The sequence below is a fragment of the Callorhinus ursinus genome, unplaced genomic scaffold, assembly GCF_003265705.2.
Source record: "Callorhinus ursinus isolate GAN/ISIS: 27379988/994484 unplaced genomic scaffold, GSC_fseal_2.0 scaffold9, whole genome shotgun sequence".
In the NCBI taxonomy this organism is placed as follows: Eukaryota; Metazoa; Chordata; class Mammalia; order Carnivora; family Otariidae; genus Callorhinus; species Callorhinus ursinus.
In genome coordinates, this window is record NW_027397071.1 from 51,234,573 (window position 1) to 51,257,297 (window position 22,725).

Genomic DNA, 22,725 nt, shown 5'->3' on the forward strand with positions numbered 1-22,725 from the left:
GCTCCATCCCAGGACAGAAATCATGACCTGAGCTGAAGGCAGATGCTTAAGCATCTGAGCCACCCAGGCACCCCAAGACAGAGAATCTTTTTTTTTAAATAATTTTTATTGTTATGTTAATCACCATAAATCATTAGTTTTTGATGTAGTGTTCCATGATTCATTGTTTGTGCATAACACCCAGTGCTCCAAGCAGAACGTGCCCTATACCCATCACCAGGCTAACCCATCCCCCCACCCCCCTCCCCTCTAGAACCCTCAGCTTGTTTTTCAGAGTCCATCATCTCTAATGGTTCATCTCCCCCTGACTTACTCCCCTTCATTCTTCCCCTCCTGCTCTCTTCTTCTTTTTTTCTTAACATATATTGCATTATTTGTTTCAGAAGTACAGATCCGTGATTCATCAGTCTTGCACAATTCACAGTGCTCACCATAGCACATACCCTCCCCAATGTCTTTCACCCAACCACCCCATCCCTCCTACCCCCCACCACTCCAGCAACCCTCAGTTTGTTTCCTGAGATTAAGAATTCCTCGTATCAGTGAGGTCATATGATACATGCCTTTCTCTGATTGACTTATTCCACACAGCATAACATCCTCCAGTTCCATCTACGTCATTGCAAATGGCAAGATCTCATTCCTTTTGATGGCTGCATAATATTCCATTGTGTATATATACCACACCTTCTTTATCCATTCATCTGTCGATGGACATCTTGGCTCTTTCCACAGTTTGGCTATTGTGGACATTGCTGCTATAAACATTGGGGTGCACATACCCCTTCAGATCCCTACATTTGTATCTTTGTGGTAAATACCCAGTAGTGCAATTGCTGGATCGTATGGTAGCTCTATTTTCAACTGTTTGAGGAACCTCCATCCTGTTTTCCAGAGTGGTTGCACTAGCCTGCATTCCCACCAACAGTGTAGGAGGGTTCCCCTTTCTCCACATCCCCGCCAACATCTGTCATTTCCTGACTTGTTCATTTTAGCCATTCTGACTGGTGTGAGGTGGTATCTCATTGAGGTTTTGATTTGGATTTCCCTGATGCCGAGTGATGTTGAGCACTTTTTCATGTTGTCTGTTGGCCATTTGGATGTCTTCTTTGGAAAAATGTCTGTTCATGTCTTCTGCCCATTTCTTGATTGGATTATTTGTTCTTTGGGTGTTGAGTTTGATAAGTTCTTTATAGATTTTGGATACTAGCCCTTTATCTGATATGTCATTTGCAAATATTTTCTCCCATTCTGTCGGTTGTCTTTTGGTTTTGTGGACTGTTTCTTTTGCTGTGCAAAAGCTTTTTATCTTGATGAAATCCCAATAGTTCATTTTTGCCCTGGCTTCCCGTGACTTTGGCGATGTTTCTAGGAAGAAGTTGCTGCGGCTGAGGTCGAAGAGGTTGCTGCCTGTGTTCTCCTTTAGGATTTTGATGGACTCCTGTCTCACGTTTAGGTTTTTCAACCATTTGGAGTCTATTTTTGTGTGTGGTGTAAGGAAATGGTCCAGTTTCATTCTTCTGCACGTGGCTGTCCAATTTTCCCAACACCACTTGTTGAAGAGACTGTCTTTTTTCCATTGGACATTCTTTCCTGCTTTGTCAAAGATGAGTTGACCCTAGAGTTGAGGGTCCATTTCTGGGCTCTCGATTCTGTTCCATTGATCTATGTATCTGTTTTTGTGCCAGTACCATACTGTCTTGATGATGACAGCTTTGTAATAGAGCTGGAAGTCCGGAATTGTGATGCCGCCAGCTTTGCTTTTCTTTTTCAATATCCCTCTGGCTATTCGGGGTCTCTTCTGGTTCCATACAAATTTTAGGATTATTTGTTCCATTTCTTTGAAAAAGGTGGATGGTATTTTGATGGGGATTGCACTGAATGTGTAGATTGCTCTAGGTAGCAATGACATCTTCACAATGTTTGTTCTTCCAATCCATGAGCATGGAACGTTTTTCCATTTCTTTCTGTCTTCTTCAATTTCTTTCATGAGTATTTTATAGTTTTCTGAGTACGGATCCTTTGCCTCTTTGGTTAAATTTATTCCTAGGTATCTTATGGTTTTGGGTGCAATTGTAAATGGGATCGACTCCTTGATTTGTCTCTCTTCTGTCTTGTTGTTGGTGTATAGGAATGCCACTGATTTCTGTGCATTGATTTTATAGCCTGCTACTTGACTGAATTCCTGTATGAGTTCTAGCAGTTTTGGGGTGGAGTCTTTTGGGTTTTCCACATCCAGTATCGTATCATCTGCAAAGAGTGAGAGTTTGACTTCCTCTTTGCCGATTTGGATGCCTTTGATTTCTTTTTGTTGTCTGATTGCTGTGGCTAGGACTTCTAATACTATGTTGAATAGCAGTGGTGATAGTGGACATCCCTGCCGCGTTCCTGACCTTAGGGGGAAAGCTCTCAGCCTTTCCCCATTGAGAATGATATTCGCTGTAGGTTTTTCATAGATGGCTTTTATGATATTGAGGTATGTACCCTCTATCCCTATACTCTGAAGAGTTTTGATCAAGAAAGGATGCTGTACTTTGTCAAATGCTTTTTCTGCATCTATTGAGAGGATCATATGATTCTTGTTCTTTCTTTTGTTGATGTATTGTATCACGTTGGTTGATTTGCGGATGTTGAACCAGCCTTGCAGCCCAGGGATAATTCCCACTTGGTCATGGTGAATAATCCTTTTAATGTACTGTTGGATCCTATTGGCTAGTATTTTGGTGTGAATTTTTGCATCCATGTTCATCAAGGATATTGGTAATTCTCCTTTTTGATGGGGTCTTTGTCTGGTTTTGGGATCAAGGTAATGGTGGCCTCATAAAATGAGTTTGGAAGTTTTCCTTCCATTTCTATTTTTTGGAACAGTTTCAGGAGAATAGGTATTAATTCTTCTTTAAATGTCTGATAGAACTCCCCTGGGAAGCCATCTGGCCCTGGGCTTTTGTTTCTTGGGAGATTTTTGATGACTGCTTCAATTTCCTTTGTGGTTATGGGTCTGTTCAGGTTTTCTATTTCTTCCTGGTTCAATTTTGGTAGTTGATACATCTCTAGGAATGCACCCATTTCTTCCAGGTTATCTAATTTGCTGGCATAGAGTTGCTCCTAATATGTTCTTATAATTGTTTGTATTTCTTTGGTGTTGGTTGTGATCTCTCCTCTTTCATTCATGATTTTGTTGATTTGGGTCCTTTCTCTTTTCTTTTTGATCAATCTGGCCAGGGGTTTATCAATCTTGTTAATTCTTTCAAAGAACCAGCTCCTAGTTTCGTTGATCTGTTCTACTGTTCTTTTGGTTTCTAGTTCATTGATTTCTGCTCTGATCTTTATGATTTCTCTTCTCCTGCTGGGTTTAGGCTTTATTTGCTCTTCTTGCTCCAGCTCCTTTAGGTGTAGGGTTAGGTTATGTAATTGAGACCTTTCTTGTTTCTTGAGAAAGGCTTGTATTGCTATATACTTTCCTCTCAGGACTGCCTTTGCTGTATCCCAAAGATTTTGAACAGTTGTGTTTTCATTTTCATTGGTTTCCATGAATTTTTTAAATTCTTCTTTAATTTCCTGGTTGACCCATTCATTCTTTAGTAGGATGCTCTTTAGCCTCCATGTATTTGAGGTCTTTCCGACTTTCCTCTTGTGATTGAGTTCTAGTTTCAAAGCATTGTGGTCTGAAAATATGCAGGGAATAATCCCAATCTTTTGGTACCGGTTGAGACCTGATTTGTGACCTAGGATGTGATCGATTCTGGAGAATGTTCCATGGGCACTAGAGAAGAATGTGTATTCTGTTGCTTTGGGATGGAATGTTCTGAATATGTCTGTGAAGTCCATTTGGTCCAGTGTTTCATTTAAAGTCTTTATTTCCTTGTTGATCTTTTGCTTAGATGATCTGTCCATTTCAGTGAGGGGGGTGTTAAAGTCCCCCACTATCAATGTGTTTCTTTGCTTTTGTTATTAATTGCCTCATATGCTGCTCCCATGTTAGGGGCATAGATATTTACAATTGTTACATCTTCTTGTTGGATAGACCCTTTAAGTAGGATATAGTGTCCTTCTTCATCTCTTATTACAGTCTTTGTTTTAAAATCTAATTTGTCTGATATAAGGATTGCCACCCCAGCTTTCTTTTGGTGTCCATTAGCACGGTAAATGGTTTTCCACCCCCTTTCAATCTGGGGGTGTCTTTGGGTCTAAAATGAGTCTCTTGCAGACAGCATATTGATGGGTCTTGGTTTTTAATCCAATCTGATAGCCTGTGTCTTTTGACTGGGGCATTGAGTCCATTTACATTCAGGGTCACTATCGAAAGGTATGAATTTAGTGCCATTGTATTGCCTGTAAGGTGCTGTTACTGTATATTGTCTGTGTTCCTTTCTGATTTATGCTGCTTTTAGGCTCTCTTTTTGCTTAGAGGACCTCTTTCAATATTTCTTGTAGGGCTGGTTTTGTGTTTGCAAATTCCTTTAGTTTTTGTTTGTCCTGGAAGCTTTTTATCTCTCCTTCTATTTTCAATGATAGCCTAGCTGGATATAGTATTGTTGGCTGCATATTTTTCTCGTTTAGTGCTCTGAAGATATCATGCCAGTCCTTTCTGGACTGCCAGGTCTCTGTGGATAGGTCTGTTGCCAATCTAATGTTTCTACCATTGTAGGTTACCTATCTCTTCTCCCGAGCTGCTTTCAGGATTTTCTCTTTGTCTCTGAGACTCGTAAGTTTTACTATTAGATGTTGGGGTGTTGACCTATTTTTATTGATTTTGAGAGGGGTTCTCTGTGCCTCCTGGATTTTGATGACTGTTTCCTTCCCCACATTAGGGAAGTTCTCTGCTATTATTTGCTCCAATACACCTTCTGCCCCTCTCTCTCTTTCTTCTTCCTCTGGGATCCCAATTATTCTAATGTTGTTTCGTCTTATCGTATCGCTTATCTCTCGAATTCTGCCCTCGTGATCCTGTAGTTGTTTCTCTCTCTTTTTCTCAGCCTCTTTATTTTCCATCATTTGGTCTTCTATATCGCTGATTCTTTCTTCTGCCTCATTTATCCTAGCAGTTAGTGCTCCCATTTTTGATTGCACCTCATTAATAGCCTTTTTGATTTCGACTTGGTTAGATTTTAGTTCTTTTATTTCTCCAGAAAAGGTTTCTCTAATAACTTCCACACTTTTTTCAAGCCCAGCTAGTATCTTTAAAGTCATGATTCTGAACTCTAGGTCCGACATCGTACTAATGTCCGTATTGAGTAGGTCCCTGGCAGACAGTACTACCTCTTGTTCTTTTTGCTGAGGTGATTTTTTTCGTCTTGTCATTTTGTCCAGAGGAGAACAGATGAATTAGAGAACAGAATGCTAAGAGGTTAACAACGTCTCCAGCAAATATACTCTATACAAATCAGAAAAGACCTGAAACCAGGGGACAAGAAAGGGAAAGAAAGAAGAGAAAAAAAAAAAGAAAAAGATAAAAACAAACAAAAACAGAACAAAAAAAAAAACAGAATATGATCAAATATGATCAGGCTAGTGCATAGATCAGTGCCACACACTAGCTTTTGGGCATATTTTGATCTGTTAGAAGAAAGTGCCTGCTAAAATTTTAAAGGAAGAAAGACTTATATATGTACAAAATAAGGGTTGATACAACGAAGGGATGGCAGATGACTGTAAAGATGAAAATTATAAAAGATTTTATAAAAGGAATTGATAAGAAGTTGTTTTTAAAAAGAAAGAAGATTTAAAAAGAAAAAGAAAAAAGAAAAAAAAGAAAAAAAAGAGAGAATGTGATCAGGCAGGAGAATAGAACAAAGCCATACACTAGTGATTTAGGGTACATTTTGATCTGTTAGAAGAAATTGTATCTCAAAATTTTAAAGAGAGAACAACTTATATATATATGCCAAAAATAAGGGTAACTACTATGAAGGGTAAAAATTATGATTCTAAAAATGAAAAATAAAAAATGTTTTTTTAAAAAAGGGATTGATGTTGTTTGAGAAAGGGAAAAAGAAAAATTTAAAAAAATAAGTTAAAAAAATTAACTTTGAAAAACTAATGAATTATGGTAAAAAAGCCATGAATTCTATGTGCAGTATTCCCCTAGCGCTGGAGTTCTCCTGTTCTCCTTGATCAGTAAACTTGGTCTTGGCTTGCTGGCTGTTCGTGCTGATCTTCTGGGGGAGGGGCATGTTGCCGTGGTTCCCAAATGTCTTTGCCGGAGGCGGAATTGCCCCGCCCTTGTGAGTCCGGGCTAAGCAAGCTGCTCCGGTTTGCTCTCAGGAGCTTTTGTTCCCTGCAAGCTCTGGAGGACCAGGGTGAAAATGGTGGCCTCCCAATCTCCGCCCGGAGGAGCTGAGAACTCGGGGCCCCACTTCTCAGTACGCCCCCAGAGAAAAGCAGACACTCCCATGTCCCCGGTCTCTGGCCGCACTCCGTGCTCACCCGGCCTGTGACTGAGTGTTTCTATCTCTGGCACCTGACCCCGTGTGGAGTCTCCAAACCCAGCAGATCCCTGCGGTGCGCTCCCGTGCTGCTCCTCCCAGGGGAGGAAGGGGAGTCTCCCCGGCTCTGCCGCTTGTTGGGTCCCTGCTGGAGGAGCAGGGGCCCAACTGGGCCGCGGATCACAGACCCCGAGCTGAGAGCCCGCGCCTCGGCTCTGTCTCTGCAGCCGGCTTCCCCGCTCCAATACCTGGGAGCTCTGGTGCACTCAGGTACCCCCGGTCTTTCTGTGACCCCGAGGGTCCTGAGACCACACTGTCCCGCGAGGGTTCCACCCCCCGCTTAGCCACTGGAGCGACGTCCCTCAGCGGAGCCGACTTCTAAATGTTCCTATTTTGTGCTTCGTGGCTCTATCACTTGCCAGAAGCAGCCGACGGAGGCCCCCTCCCCCGCCGTCTATCCTCCCGAATATCACCTCGGATTCACTTCTCCGCACGTCTTACCTTCCAGAAAGTGGTCGCTTTTCTGTTCAGAGTGTTGTTACTATTATCTTCGATCTCCTGTTGAGTTCGTAGGTGTTCAGAATGGTTTGATCCCTATTCAGCTGAATTCCTGAGACCAGACGAAATCCAGGTCTCCTACTCCTCCGCCATCTTGCTCCGCCCCCCCAAGACAGAGAATCTTAAGCAGACTCTGTGCTGAGCGCAGAGCCCAACTTGGGGCTCAAACTCACAACCCTGAGATCATGACCTGAGCCGAAATCAAGAGTCAGATGCTTAACCAACTGAGACACCCACGCTCCCCTAGATCCTGTTATAGTATTTCTTAAATGCTGCTACAGTGTTGTTGGTCTAATAAACATTTATAGGGGCGCCTGGGTGGCTCAGTCATTAAGCATCTGCCTTCGGCTCAGGTCATGACCCCAGGGTCCTGGGATCAAGTCCCACATAGGGCTCCCTGCTCCGTGGGAGACCTGCTTCTCCCTCTCCCACTTCCCTGCTTATGTTCCCCCTCTGTGTGTGTGTGTCTCTCTCTGTCAAATAAATAAATAAAATCTTTAAAAAAATAATAAGCATTTATAAAAAATACTCAAAATAGAGAAAATCCTGGTGAAAATGAAACATTGAGAAAAACTTGAAAGCTGGCCAGAATATACATACATATCTGTAATTATGTTTTTTTCCATACCACAAAGAAGCCAATTCTTCCACAGAAGTGATAAAGGCCATAATGAGGCTCAACAACAAACTCTGTGACGGCGGATATACTTCACCTCTAGGAACTTACCAAAGGTGTGTCTTTTCCTCCCACAATGCTGAGACCAAGACCTGAACGTCCCTTGGATATTTCTATAATCATTTCCTGGCCAGGAACAATGGGACACGTGGCTGGATCCACTGACAGAGGGGCCTGGAAACCACCTGGAGAAGGATGAAACACAGAATGATGGGCAAGGAGGGGAGGCAGCCCAGCAGCCCGGCCTGCACACTCCGTTAGTTGGGGAGCACCAGTTTGCATGGGTTTGTCATTTCACTCTTTTCCTGCTGAGCACTGTCCAGCAAAGAGCTGGGTCCTTAATGCCCTTTCAGGAAGGGATGAAACCCGACGCTTTTGAGATGAAAACAATAACTACCCCCCTTACTCAATCATCTATTTTAAGTATACTTGAAATTTTTTAAAGCTTAAAACATACCCTGAAAACTCATACGGGAAGATGTAAGATGATGAAATGATGAAGTACATATAGGTGTATGTTATAATGAAAATGAAGACTGGTATGACATAAGATTCTGGGTTATAGTTAGAAGATACTAAGAAGAACTAGTGCTTAAATACTTTCAGTTAGAGCATATCATGGATTAAGACATATAAAGGATTTCATCAATAAAGTATGATGTTAAGATAAGAATTACCTAACAATGATCCCGAAACATATACATAGTGAAAAACAAAACAAAACAAAAACCTGTCATAAACACAACATTCAAGAACTAATTGCTGGATCCACAGCTGAAAAACTTGTTAAAGGAGTTACTGCTACTTTATAAAGGTTTACTTTTTAAATTTTTAAAAAAGATTTAATTTTTTATGTTTAAGTTTTTAACATTAAATTTTTTTTATGTAATCTCTGCCCTCAAGGTGGGTCTGGAACTCACAACCTGGAGACCAAGAGTCTCATGCTCTACTGACTGAGCCAGCCAGTTGCCCCATGGTTTACTTTTTAAAATCATTGTTTTATTTGATTTATTTATTTTTCTTAAGTAGGTTCCATGTCCAGCATGGAGCCCAACGTGGGGCTTGAACTCACGACCCTGAGATCATGATCTGAGCTGAAATCAAGAGTCGGTTACTCAACCAACTAAGCTACCCAGGTTTCCCCAAATCACTGTTTTAGATTGGGTTTCTTTAAAAAAATGAGAGAAAAAAAATACTTACTGGCTAGGAAAAGATGTTTAATACAACCCCTTTTTCCAGCATAACTTCTACATATGTGTATTTTCCAGATGACTGAACCCAACTAATTGAAAAATCAAAATATTCAAAATGTTAGCTTCAAGAGCTTCTTGTACAAATAATAGCCTCCAGAGAATGTCATCTTTTTTGACAACTAAGGTCGATCATCATGAGTACTGACTCTTACCCTGGGATAGAATTTAGTTAAGGGCTGAGAATAAAGGGCCCCACCTGTTGGCCAGCTGCAGCTAATGCACAGGGGCCAAATTGGGATCCTCAAAGCTCATTAAACATCTGTCCCAGCAAGAGCCCCCAGACTATGGACTACAGGCTAAGAATGATTTTCACATTTTCAAAAGGTTGAAAAAAAAATGAAAAGAAAAATAACATTTCAAGACATGTGAAAATAACATGAAATTCAAATTTCAATGTCCATAAATGAAGTTGTATTGGAACACAGCCCTGCTAATGCATTTACTTCCAGTCTACGGCTGTTAGCACCCTGCGACAGTGGAGCTGAGTACTTGCAACAGAGACCATATGGTCCACAAGCCTTAAATATTTACTATCTGGCTCTTTACAGAAAAAGTTTGCCAATCCCTGATATTCAACAAAAGGAGAGAGGCTCTAGGTAAGCCTGTGGAGGGTTGTGCTCTGACTCAGCAAGAATAATAATAAAGCAGGTTTTGGAGGGGTGGGGACGTGGATTTAAGCTCCCCAGAAGGGAATTAATAGGTGGGTAAAAATGGAGGCTCATTCCTCATCCGAAAAATGCATGTAGCAAGCTGCTTTCTAATAGGAAGTAAGTGAACAATGTGTGTGTGGTGCCCAGTCCAGCAACTGGCATAACACAGCATGCATACAGTTGCTCTTTCTGACCGCATGGCATTTATTAAGCTTATGGCCTCCTAGTTAAGAGTGAGAAAATTAGTGACACAACCTCGGTAACAGTAAAAAATGCCCTATTAGAAGGAGAGTATTAAATTATAAACCTAATCTGACTCTAGATCTTTTGGCAGCAAATGTATTTCACACTCCATTTTCCATTCATTTACAATAGAAACAATGTGCAATAGTGCCTAATTTCATAAATGCTTTACAAAGTTTATCCTCCTTTTGTAAATGACTAGTTTAGCCTCTTGAGTGAGAAGAGAGATGCCGGGATGGCATTTCTCTTCTTTCACTTCTGCCTCACTCTGGCCAGTCCTGAGTCAGGGTTGGTATGTATTTCTCCCATACGGTCCAGCCCAAAGCCTGATATACCAAGCCCCCGATAAATGTTTGGTAAGTAGATGACCAAATGAGTAGAATTTCCATAGATTAAATTATGGGTGATTAATTTCTGTTATCAAGATATAAATACGTGATGCATCTTATCAAAACTCAATTGGTCGACATTGTGGTTACTTTCTCAGTAAAAGGCCAGGTGGTCAGTATTTTGAGCTTTACAGACCATACATTCTCTGTTGAACTACTCAATTTTATCCTCATTGTGTGAAAGCAACCTTAAGACTACAGGTAAACAAAGGAGTATTCCAATAAAATTTTATTTATGGTCAGGGAAGTCTGGGTTTCAGATAATTTTCATGAAATACTCCTTTGACTTTTTCCAACCTCTTAAAAATATGAAAACCATTTTTAGCTTGCAGACCATACAAAAACAGATGGTGGGCCAAATCTGACCCATGGGTCATAGTTTGCTGACCACAGTCATCAAGTATTTTAGTAAAAACCCAGTACTTCAGAATAATACCTGCTTGCTAAAGTTTTTATTGAGTTAATATTTAGGAAAAAATAAGCACAAGACAAATACATAAAGGTGTTAGGCCTGCTAAATTCATGCAGGGGTGTGCTTCACCACTGGTGAGCCCAGTGTTTTAAATAGCCACTTTTTTTTATGGACTTATATCACATAAAAGCAAAGTGGAAATACTCATTATTCATTTTGAAATTCTATTTTCAACTGCCAGTCAGCATAATTCATGCCAGGAATTCAAAGAGAGAAAGCGAATACTCATGTCTTTAAGCACTGAAAATTAACAGTCTTCAAATCACTTACATCAACATATGCAAGGCTAACAATTTGACTGAATATGATTTTTAGGAGATAATACTCATACACTAAACACAATCTTTTGGAGCGATTACAGAATAATTTGTAAGCTTCATATGCAAACAGTATTTACTGAGGGCCTTTTTTTTTGTTCTAGCACTTTCATACTCAATAAGCACTGGGCATTCCCTGTAGCAGGCGAGGAAAATGGTGACCTGCCCATGTCCTGGAGCTAAGGAAGTGGAGGAGGGATGCAGAGCCAGGCTTCCTGACTCCTGGTCCAGTGCTCTTTCCAGGATATCACCATACCCTCCTTTTCTCATGTTGGAGGAGTCAATTCAGTTCGGTTCACAGAATCATACCATAGCTTGTGAAATCCACATCCGTGGAATGGTACGATGGAGCTGGTGCTAAAGGTATCTCTTGTGAACTGAAGGAGACTTTTGTTGAATATTTTTGCTGTTTCATCTGGCTGACAGCCTACAAAAGAAAGGAAAATTAGAGGAATGTCGAAGAGGAGAATGAAAACCAAAGGATAAGACTTTAAAACTGGTGTGTTGTTACCAAAACAATGGTGGCACTCCAATAATGTCTGAGAATTTAGAGTGGGAGAGGTGGCAGGAGGAAGTTAGGATGATATCTGTCCCATCCCCCATGCTTCCCTATTTAACTTGACATCTAAGATGCTTCAGTGAAGGATGGATGAAGGAAGGGAAGAAGGATAACAGCTGATGATACTCTATCATTGTGGTCTGTATACGATGCTGGGGCTGGGAAGCAGAACAAAAATTTTTACAATTTCCATTGATTTTGATGAAATCGATGTGAAGTCCACATACCCATGTTGTGCCCACTGAAAAGCAATCTATGCTGCAGATGTTCTGAGCATACAACAATGTCCTTCTCTTCTGGATACATCCACAATAGTTAAATGCATTAGGCAGGTTAATTGAGCAACATGAGGGCCAGGAAGAAGAAATTAGCATCCACTCAAAGTCTACTAAGTGCCAGGTACACCGAACATTTTAATTCACCTCCAAGAACTATACCTTATTCACCCTTGATTCCCAGTACCTGGAACATAGTAGACCCTCAATAAATGTTTGATGAATGAATGAATGAATCAATGAATGGATATAGAAGAGCAAAATTGAAGACATGGAAACTCAGAGTTGAAAACGAATTTGTAATTCAATGAAGGTACAGAGACCTTTGCTGTGTGAGTTTTGGAAAGTTAACTCGTAATTCTGGATTTTTGTGGATAATACCTCCAATGAATATTAGTATTAGAAAACTGAGAAAAACCAAAAGGACTCCATGCTCACTTAACAGGCAGTTAAGAAACATAGGTAGTGACCTGACCTGCCTTCTGGATCTGTAGTTAGCCAGGGAACCCATCCCCAGCTGGAAGATTCTGGTGGAGGCAGTGAAGCACCAGGCTGTCCCTGGAGTCTAGAAATAGGATCAAGGTAACTGCTCCAGAACAATGACACCTCAAGATTCTTTCAGTGGAAGGCTATGCCTCGATACAAGGCACCGTGCAGTATATGAAAACTAGAACACCAGCCATTGTGTATCTGTATTGTGCTTTCCAGTTTTTAAAAACACTTTTACATCCGTGAATTCTTTTAATCCTGAGAACAACCTGGAGGGTTAGACGATATTACTTCCTATTCCAGCTAAAGAAACCATTGTCAAGTGGCTTGTCTGAAATCACACAGCCATTTAGAGGAAGAGGTCAGATTAAAAGTCAGTAGTAGCTAAAGAACGATACAAATTATGTTTTTATTTTTATTTTTTAAAGATTTTATTTTTAAGCAATCTCTACCCCCATTGGGGGCTTTAGCTCATAACCCTGAGATCAAGAGTTGTGTGTCCTACTGACTGAGCCAGCCAGGTGCCCCAGAACGATACAGATTTAAAATGTTTCTCAAACAGCTGCTAGGCACTGATTCTATGGATGTTCATTTTCTTTTCTGTAGTTTTTCTCACCAACACTTAATAATGACCATATACCTACTTAAGAAGACTTATTCAAAGACATATTTTCAGCGATTTAAAAAAGAGGGAAGGGGAAAAATGACAAATATGGGTTTACTACCAGAAAACTGAACAATGGAACCACCTAGATATCAATTACTCTGAGGACATTTTCTAGTGTCCTTGAAGCTAGATACATCTGCAGGCTAAGTTTTGGTCAGTAGGATGAAAACAGATGCGAACTGTACAATTTTCAGGTCATTTTCTGCAGGATAAGGATTCTGCCTTCCTCTTCTCCCAAACTGGAATGCAGATGGGATGACAACATCCGAACAGCCATCTCAGACCCAAAACTGGACGCATTTTTTCTTGAGGATGGTAATCAGATAGGAGGTGCCTGAGTATGTGACACTGTGGAGACACCGTAACATCCTCACACTGATTATACCCATAATTAATACAGAAGAGAAACTTCTTATAGAAATTGAGCCTAATCTTAATTCATACAGTACTTATGTTCAACTTTTGTTTTCTATCACCTTTAAAAAGAACATCAATAACAAAGATGTGAAAGCGTTCTTAGCGATTTAAAAAAAAAGATGTATTTATTTTTTTAACCACTTTTTTTTTTTAATTTTTAAAAAAGATTTTATTTATTTGTCAGCACAAGCAGAGGGAACAGCAGGCAGAGGGAGCAGACTCTCCGCTGAGCAAAGGGCCCGACACAGGACTCGATCCCGGGACCCTGAGATCATGACCTGAGCCGAAATCAAGAGTTGTACTCTTAACCGACTGAGCCACCCAGGCATCCCTATTTATTTGAGAGAGTGAGAGAGAGAGCGTGCATGAGTGGGGGGCGAGGGGCAGAAGGAGAGAGTCTTCAAGCAGACTCCTTGCTGAGCCTAGAGCCCTATCCATGAGATCATGACCGGAGCCAGAACCAAGAGACACCTAATTGACTGAGCCACCCAGGTGCCCCAGAATCATGTGATTTTTAAAACAGTAATGTTTGTGCTAATTGTTATATCTCAGTTCCGGGTTGCATCCCATTGCATTGTGCATAATACATTTCCAACAGATAGTGATAGCATTGAACTCAATTAAAAAATAAGGAAACAGTCCATAAAACCAAGTGAAACGTCCAACATAAATTTTTAGAGGCTGACCTCTTGTTGGTAGGTGTGATGATAGATGGAATGTGTGCTCCTGTGACTTAACCATTGGCACAAACCCAAACTACTAAGAATGAAAGATAAGAAAGGTTGGATTTTCTGTTTAATGTCTTCTATTCAAATATGAAGAGTTGGAATGGACTTTGTAGGTTATCCAACCTAACTAAACCAGTGGTTTTCAAACTCTGTCTTCATAACAGAAATTGCCAGGGAGTTTTTTTTAAAGATGCTGGGATTTCTCCCCCCAACCCCATCCTAGACCAAATAAATTGGCACCTAGGTGGAGCCCAGGCAAGTTCTATTTAAGAATTACTGCTTAAAGTTAAACCAGGGAGGGCGCCTAGGTGGCTAAGTTGGTTAAGCGACTGCCTTCGGCTCAGGTCATGATCCTGGAGTCCCGGGATCGAGTCCCACATCGGGCTTCCTGCTCAGCAGGGAGTTTGCTTCTCCCTCTGACCCTCTTCCCTCTCATGCTTTCTATCTCTCATTCTCTCTCTCTCTCAAATAAATAAATACAATCTTTAAAAAAAAAAAAGTTAAACCATGGATTCTTCACCCAGGGTAAATGGGTTTCTAAGAGATCCACAAACGACATTTTGGGAATTATAAAAGTCATGTGTTGTACCAAAATTATGTTTATCAGTGTTTTTGGGGGAATCTACAGTTCATTTATGATGGGAAAACAAAAATCACCACTCAAAGAAGATATGAACTGTTGAGTTTGCTAGTACTGATTGGCCTCAGTCACTTCACCTCCTTACCTCTAAACTTCCTCATCTGTAAATTGGGAGAGATCAAAGAGAAAAGGACATAAATAAACCTATCACTATGCCAGGAACAGTTTAAGATTTCAACTGATAATAGCTATTAATATCTTCACATCTTTTGATAATAAATGACCAGTCAGCTCCTGATTAAAAACCATGCGGGTGGTTTGGAACAGCTCAAGGGCTGGGGAAGTTCTTCATAATGAGCTGACACAGCCTCACAGAGGTGCTGCCCAATGATGTCGGCTGGTTCTCTTCTGCAGCCACGGAAAAGGGTCATAATCACTTTCCCAAAAGGACAATACTTGAGATATTTAAGCGCTTGTTTCTCGGCATGGAAAAGAAAGGGTAGGTGGTGTTTAGGATTTGTCCTAGCTCTAAAGTTCTACGGTTATAACATTTTGGGGATGTCTGGTATGTGACTTGAGGTAAGTGGCAGCATATGAAGCATTAGCATATTAATATTATTCACAAATTCATTAAAGTCTGGTCTTAAAAAAAATTCGCTTACACATTTCCATTTGATCCAAATCTGGTTATTTTTAAGGCTCTTTCTATACCTAATCATTTTTTAAAAAGTTTTAGATTTGAAAGATTTTATTTATTTATTTATTTGAGAGTGACAGATAGCGACAGAGATGGCGAGAGAGAGTACGGGCAGGGAGGAGAGGGAGAAGCAGGTTCCCCGCTGAGCAGGGAGCCCGATGTGGGGCTCGATCCCAGGACCCTGGGATCATGACCTGAGGCGAAGGCAGACGCTTAACTGACTGAGCCGCCTAGGCACCCATGAAGTTTTTTTTTTTTTTTTTTAAAGATTTTATTTTTAACTAATCTCTACACCCAACATGGGGCTCAAACTCAAAACCCTTAGATGAACAGTTGCATCTTCTACCAACTGAGCCAGCCAGGCACCCCTACACCTACTCATTTTTTAAAAAATTTATTTTAGAGACAGAGCATGTGAGCAAGCAGGGGGTGGGGGAGAGTCTCAAGCAGACTCCGTGCTGAGCGTGGAGCCCAACGGAGGGCTCGATTCCACGAACCTGAGATCATGACCTGAGCCAAAATCAAGAGCTGGATTCTCAACTGACTGAGCCACCCAGGCACCCATATACCTAGTCATTTTTATTTCGGTTTTTAGCATATAAGTTTGGAGACTTTTCAAAGGTATTTTCTTTGGCAGTGTTTGAAATATCATGTAAGTTCTAGTTCCTTGAACATAAAAATAGCTAATACAGTAATAATTTAAATTTTAGTAGCATGAAGGTATAAACTAGCACACAGAAATGAGAATCAAGATTTTAAAAAGAAAAAACTCAACAGCAACAGAAGTACAAAAATTTGACAGACAGAAATTTATATTTAAGAGAAGTGAACTCAAAATGTAAGGAACACCAAAGTTACTGTATTTATATTTTTACAGAACTACAAATTCTCCTACTTAAGATTTTTTATTAATGATATTAAGTAAAACATGGCACTCTTGGAATTTAAGTGCAGGTGTGTTTGTATGGATGGCTCACTTTTAAACACCTGCTCAGGGTACTGGCCCAGGAAGATGCACAGAGAATATTTCCACACACCTTGCACAGAATGAATGATATGGCTGTGGGTTGACTTCAAATTCTAAGACACACCATAACCTCCTAGCAAGTAATAAGGAGTCTGATTTCAATGTAATCACTTCCTTTTCTTCTGAAACCATTTATAATGCACACCATCCCAGTAGAGCAAAACCTAAAGTGGAAACTACGTACATTGTCAGTTGGGCACTCCAGTGCCTTCTGGTGACCTGCCACTACGCCCTGACCAGCCATCTGGGAGATATCCTCCTAAAATGTAAAAGATATAACCAGTTAGTGGCATTGTAGGGCTCAAGTGCTCTCTCCAGCTTTAGCAAACACCATGGGGCTTTGGCTCTATTACAAAAATGACCAAAGCACCAGTCATAAAAGTTCCGTTCATCCATCTGAACCAAGTCCCTCCCCTTAATGAATGCAGCCTTGTCATTTCCAAATGCTTCCTTTGGGCCCTTTCAGATCTATCAGGCTTTAAACCTATCAGATACCCACTGATGGTCACTTCAGCTGGAGTTTTTTCTTCTTTTGCCATTCCAGTAATCTCTGAATCTGTATTTATACTGAAATTTAGTTCTTTCAGGGTTTGAACTCTGATATTATAACTTTTTTTCCCTCAAAGTCACTAAAGACACTGGAGGATACAGAGTTAAGTTAGTCCTGAATCCCACGGAAAAGTGCAGAGTCCATCCAGATTTTAGAGAGAAATAAACTACCAAAATCACACAGGAAACCAATGCATACCTAAAGGGTGGTTTATTGACACCAACAAATTGACCAGAATGCTTATGTCTGCTTCCCACCGTATCCCATCCTTCTTTACAGGCAAAATTACAGGAGAAATTATCATCTGATGGTTGACTCTCAGGCATGAACTCCTGCATTTGGACTTGGACAAGGCAGGGAATATGGAGACAGACTGATTTGGATAGGAGAAAGGATGGGCTTACTGTAGCCCATGGTAAATGTCTGAGAGACACCACCTCTCAGGTCTAACATATGGAATGCAGGTAGGTAAGCTATCAGAAGATGATGAGAGGTGTGACTCGTATAGCAAAGTGGTAGTTGTTTGTGACCCTAGTTCCTCGACTCAAAGAGTTCTGCAACCCTGAGCGGATTATCTGACATCTCCAAGCCTCACTCAGTCTCCTCATTTATAAAGTGGGAAAAAATAAAGGTTCTTATGCTCTAGGGATGTTGTAAGGATTAAATGAGGCAATATTAGAAGAGCACTTAGCATGGTACCTGGCAAACAACAAATATGTAATAAAGATGTTAATGATGATAGTAAATGGAATCCAGCTCTGATACACCCATATTCCTAACTCTATTGTAGAGTTGGTGAAAATACTTACATGGACAGGACACTTTCTCCTTTGGGGAATGCTGGAGTACTGTCTGATATCTGCCGCCCCCACCCTGGTTTCTTTTTTGAACATACTGACATACCCTTAATTCAACAGGCTCCCATCAGATTTGTAACAATACAAAAGGTAATGATCAGGTCATGCCCAGCCACCCACTATTATTAGATTAGGTTACAATCTCATCCTGTCTCATCAATTCCCTATTGGTTTACACCTGAGAAATTTAACCCCAGCACATAATATCCTGAGCCTGCAGCCTAGGTCCCCGGGGTTACTGCGATTTCCCTTATCTGCCCACTTATTTTTTGGGATCCTAGCTCTTTCTCATTTAGATATAGATTCTCTCTCTTTCTGCCATATGGGACAAACACTCTAGAACTCCTCCCAACAACCCCCCCCAAGTGAGCCCCCCAAATTGTGCTCCTAAACAGATTACATGACATGAATTCACAAGTTACTTCATGTGTAATTCTTCCCTGAGCCCCTCGGCAGTGCCCCTTCCATAGCATGACTAAGTTATTTTCTTACAATTTATGCAACACTGTTTTGTATCTTTTTACGTGTCTGTCTCCCACATATTAGTATGACTGACTTTGTCTTATTTGTTTCTTCAACATATGGCAGAATAGACTGTGAGCTTGATAAAGGGCCAGTGCTGAATGAATCAAAGTTCAGGAACTCAAATCTTAAATGCACCTGGGTGGATTTCAGAGCCAGCCGTGAAAGAAAGGATGCCTAGTGAAGGTGATCCTATGGCTTCCACTTAAAAGGATCAAAGTTGAAAAAAGACAGACATGGGAAGGTCAATAAATGGTACTCATGGGGAATTTTTAGAATCAAACTTCTAACCTACCTTATAAATGGGAACCACTGCTATTACTCCTTCCAGTGTGGATCAAACAGCCTTCCGAAGAGCAACAGTGCCTCTACTTGAAAATAATACTACATGTCTGCAAGTCTACCTTTGTTTAAACCCAGATTAACTAGCGTGGGACCAAGGAGCTGACTTCCCCAGTTAAAGACTTAAAAACCCAATTTGCATGTCACACAGAGCTACTACTAATTAGTTGAATTCACCCTCATTTGCACTTGTAAATAAAAAGGGCACTGGAATAGTTGCCAGAAAAATCTGGGTTCAGACTGGTTCCACCACTTATTAGCAGCAGTAGTGAGTGCTAGGAAACCTTCATTTTTAGCAACAGTTAAGAATACAATAACAGCTACTTAAATAAGGGGTTGCCAGCAAAGTTGAATTCAACACATGCTTACAAAGCATCTACTCCGTGCCAGCAAGGAAGAGGACTAACGGAGCCTTGCGCTCGTGACATTTACATATCTGGTGAGACAGATAGCAGAGAACAGCTATGGAAACGTTGAATTATAACGGAATGTCATCTGTAGGAAGGTGTGCGGCAGATAGCAGGTGCCTGAGGAGTGACAGTTTCCCTCCCTTTCTGTTGTCCTCAAAATGTGGAAGGATGAGATGAGGAAATCAGAGCTCTGAAAAGCATCTGGTCCAACACCCTGCCCCATTTCTTTCTTTTTTTTAAAGGAATTTTTTTTTTAAAGGATTTATTGATTTGAGAGAGAGAGCGTGAGCATAGAGGGAGAGTGAGAGGGAGAAGAAGACTCCCTGCTTTGCAGAGAGCTCGATGCGGGACTCAATCCCAGGACCCTGAGATCGTGACCTGAACCAAAGGCAGACACTTAACTCGACTGAGCCACCCAGGTGCCCCCTGTCCATTTCTTATACGATTACCCTTAAACCTCTGGGCCAAGGGACGGGCCAGTGCATGATGATGATGATGACAGCTAAAGCTTACTGAGCACTGACCGTGCCAATTACTGAGCTAGATACCACCCCCTTTTCGGATACCAATGTATGCAACAAAGCTATGTATGCGATAAGAGTCATTACCATCCTCATTGCAGAGTTAACTGGGGCAGGAGAGGCTAAAGCATATGCTGAACCAGAACTTAATCCAGACGTATTGTGCTGCAGAGCCCCTGCTCTTAACCGAGGACAAGCCACCGAGGGAGAGGCAAAGTGCCGTTCACCTCCTCCAAATGACACACATGAGATTCTTAGGAGCCCGTCTCAACATAGTGATTCCATTTTTAGATACAACATTAAGTCAGAACGAGTCATGCCAGCTTATTTTGAGCTTGGGCAGGCAAAAAAAAATTCATGGCACTAGCCACCACAGTGACCTGGGGTGAGTCATTTTCTTCTGTGTTTTGTGTTTAAACATAAATTTGGAACTTGCTCATCTTCCAACTACTGCACTGAGGGAGTTCTTAGTGCCTTCAAAGCTGAGGTTCTGGGACATTCTAAGGTGTTGACTTTGCACAGGAGACCCCTAAATAAGAAGGCTGAGGAAGGAGTGGGGAAAGATCATCTCATTTGGTGCAGCAAACCAATAGAACACATTCTATGTGCGTTATGTTATAATCATCAGCACAGTACTATAAGCTCCTGAAAGAAAATGCTTTGTGGGCCAAGCAAATTACTCTGATCAAGAGAAGGAGCTTTCGAGCAGTGGACATAAAAAGCAACACTGGGAATATTCTATATAATAGATAATGGGGATGCCCAGTTTACAATCACCGAAGCTGGTTGACTTCTATCCCAAAGTTGGATAATCAACATGCCTGGTCTGTCCAGCTAAAGTAATTGGTCCAAGGGTAGACATTTGAACTACATAAGAACATCCTGTGGATTTTCCAAAGTGGACCCAAGGGAAGAGAGATAGCCCCTTTCTGGCCCAGAGGCTTAGTAGCTTTTGGTGGCCACACTCCCAATAAGCTGAGGAAGCAATCTGCGGGAGAAGTCAGAGAGACATCCAGATACCTCTGGCTGCACCAGGATTCAGGTTCCAACTGTTCCTGAGGCTGTCAACCCTGCCTTTCCTGTAGTTATGTAAAAAGAGCCTGGAGCCTATCAGTAAATTTTCCTTTGTCTGTAAGGTCAAGCTTTATTAGGTTTTGTCACCTGCAATCAAGAGTCTACTGATTAAAATGAGGTGGAGCCCAGAAAAGATCAGGATAACAAACTCACAGGGGTCAAGCCATAAGGTAGCTAAGTGGAGATGAAGAAAGTGAACGGAGCAGAAGACAGCGAACTAGAGAGGGCTGCTCAGCCTAAAGGTAGTCAAATTCAATGACTTTTTTTTTTTTTAAAGATGCCTGTCAGACACTGATTGTCTCCTGCTGATTTGGGTCCTTGGACTCCTGCTCCTCTCCTGGATACACTAGAAAAAGACAGCCTTTGCCTGAGTGAGTGCCCCCCTAACTCCTCCCCCACCTGAGCCCCTGGATGAGCTGAAATCCTATCAGCAAGAGCTCCCCAGCACCTTCCTGTGCCCTTCTGCTGGGCTTGGCAACACTAGGAATTACGTAGGTAAAGTTGGGTGCCAGTGCTGGCTGTGACACGTAGTTGCGTCCCTGTGCCTCAGTTTCCTTATCAATCAAATGGGGACAGTAATAGGCTCAGTGTCCTATAAAACATAAATCAGTGCACTTAGAATGATGCCTTCTGGAGCACAGAGGAAATGCTGTGAAAACGTTAGCTGGCATGATTCTTGGCAGTTCTGAAAGCACCTTCGAGATAAGATTTATGTGTCTCTTTCACTGCGGTATGTCCTGTGGCTGGCATAGCGTCTGGGACATAACAGGCCTTCAATACTAAACTTGCTTAATTTCTGCTCCCAATATGGGTTTTAGATTGTAGGACCTTAAAAATTATGACAAGTAAGACGTCTCCAGAGAAGTGAAACTTGACAGGCTCAAAGAACAATGTGTCAGCAGCACGAGGTTTCTGACAAAAGCTCTGAAATTCAGAAACTAGGGCACTCGACATGTAAGAGGGCTTGAGTTCTGGACCTTCTGCCAATGTGTCCTTTTCCGTTGCTGGGTCCTTGGTGCTAATAATTATGATTCCTAGGCTATTTTCTCAGTTTAGAAAAATCTGCTAAGCAATAGCTTCCTTCCAGGCAAGTTCAATTTCATGTAACAGCAGACCAGTTAAAGGGGTCGGGAGTGAAAGCAAGCCAGAAGACATCAAAGATGGGAATTGGTGTTAAAAACAGGCACCTCTATTTCTGTCTGTGAGTTCATGAGGTTACCTTTACCTGCTACCCTCACGTCTATTATCTTCTTCATTTACGATGCACAGGCAGAGAAATGGAGGAAAAAGCCAAAAGCTTTCCTCTTGTGACTTTCATGAAGGAAACAGACTTGACTGCAAATCTACCATCTTTTTTATGACCAGGAAAGGAAAATTTATCATGTAGGCAAATCTCAAGTGATTTTCAGAAATGCAAGATATAAAGTACAATGAGCTGTGAAAAATGCCACATATTTGAATGCACTTGAACTCTGCCATTGGCAATTTGCATACTGTCACAAAAGAGAGGCAGGTGCTGACTTACACACATTCCCTCTGGCTTCTTACAAGGGAATTCCGAGGCTCTTGTTTTTTTGTTTTTTTTTTTTAAAGATTTTATTTATTTGACAGAGAGACAGGAGAGAGGGAACACAAGCAGGGGGAGTGGGAGAGGGAGAGAAGCAGGCTCCCCGATGCGGGGCTCGATCCCAGGACCCTAGGACCATGACCTGAGCTGAAGGCAGATGCTTAATGACTGAGCCACCCAGGTGCCCCCTAGGCTCTTGTTATAGATGCAGTTTTCATATTGGATCTGAAACAGAAAATAGGTACAGTGACATCTGCTCCCCGAGCCGAACTAGAAATCCTGCAGTCCTTGATGGACTATAAATTGGGGATAAAGATGGATTTTAAGTACACAATCCAGCCGTTTAAAAACAAGCAGGATATACATCTGAGAATTCCAGCCTGGAATTAAGACCCATAATCATCAGAAACACATTTTAACCTATTTTTCCAAACTTGGATGCCAGCATTTTAAAAACACT

The 22,725-nt window shown here is 41.3% G+C and overlaps 1 protein-coding gene across 8 annotated transcripts in view; it reads right to left on the reverse strand.

Annotated features, from left to right (window-relative positions):
* Positions 1-22,725, reverse strand: part of PATJ (PATJ crumbs cell polarity complex component) — a 349,122-nt gene that overhangs the window by 61,776 nt on the left and 264,621 nt on the right. For all 8 annotated transcript variants that reach the window (XM_073896643.1, XM_025871744.2, XM_073896642.1 and 5 more), the window contains 3 exons: positions 16,607-16,681; positions 11,293-11,410; positions 7,711-7,844 (listed from right to left, as the gene is read on the reverse strand). In XM_073896643.1, the coding sequence (XP_073752744.1) occupies positions 7,711-7,844; positions 11,293-11,410; positions 16,607-16,681 (327 nt within the window). The remainder of the gene's footprint in view (positions 1-7,710; positions 7,845-11,292; positions 11,411-16,606; positions 16,682-22,725) is intronic.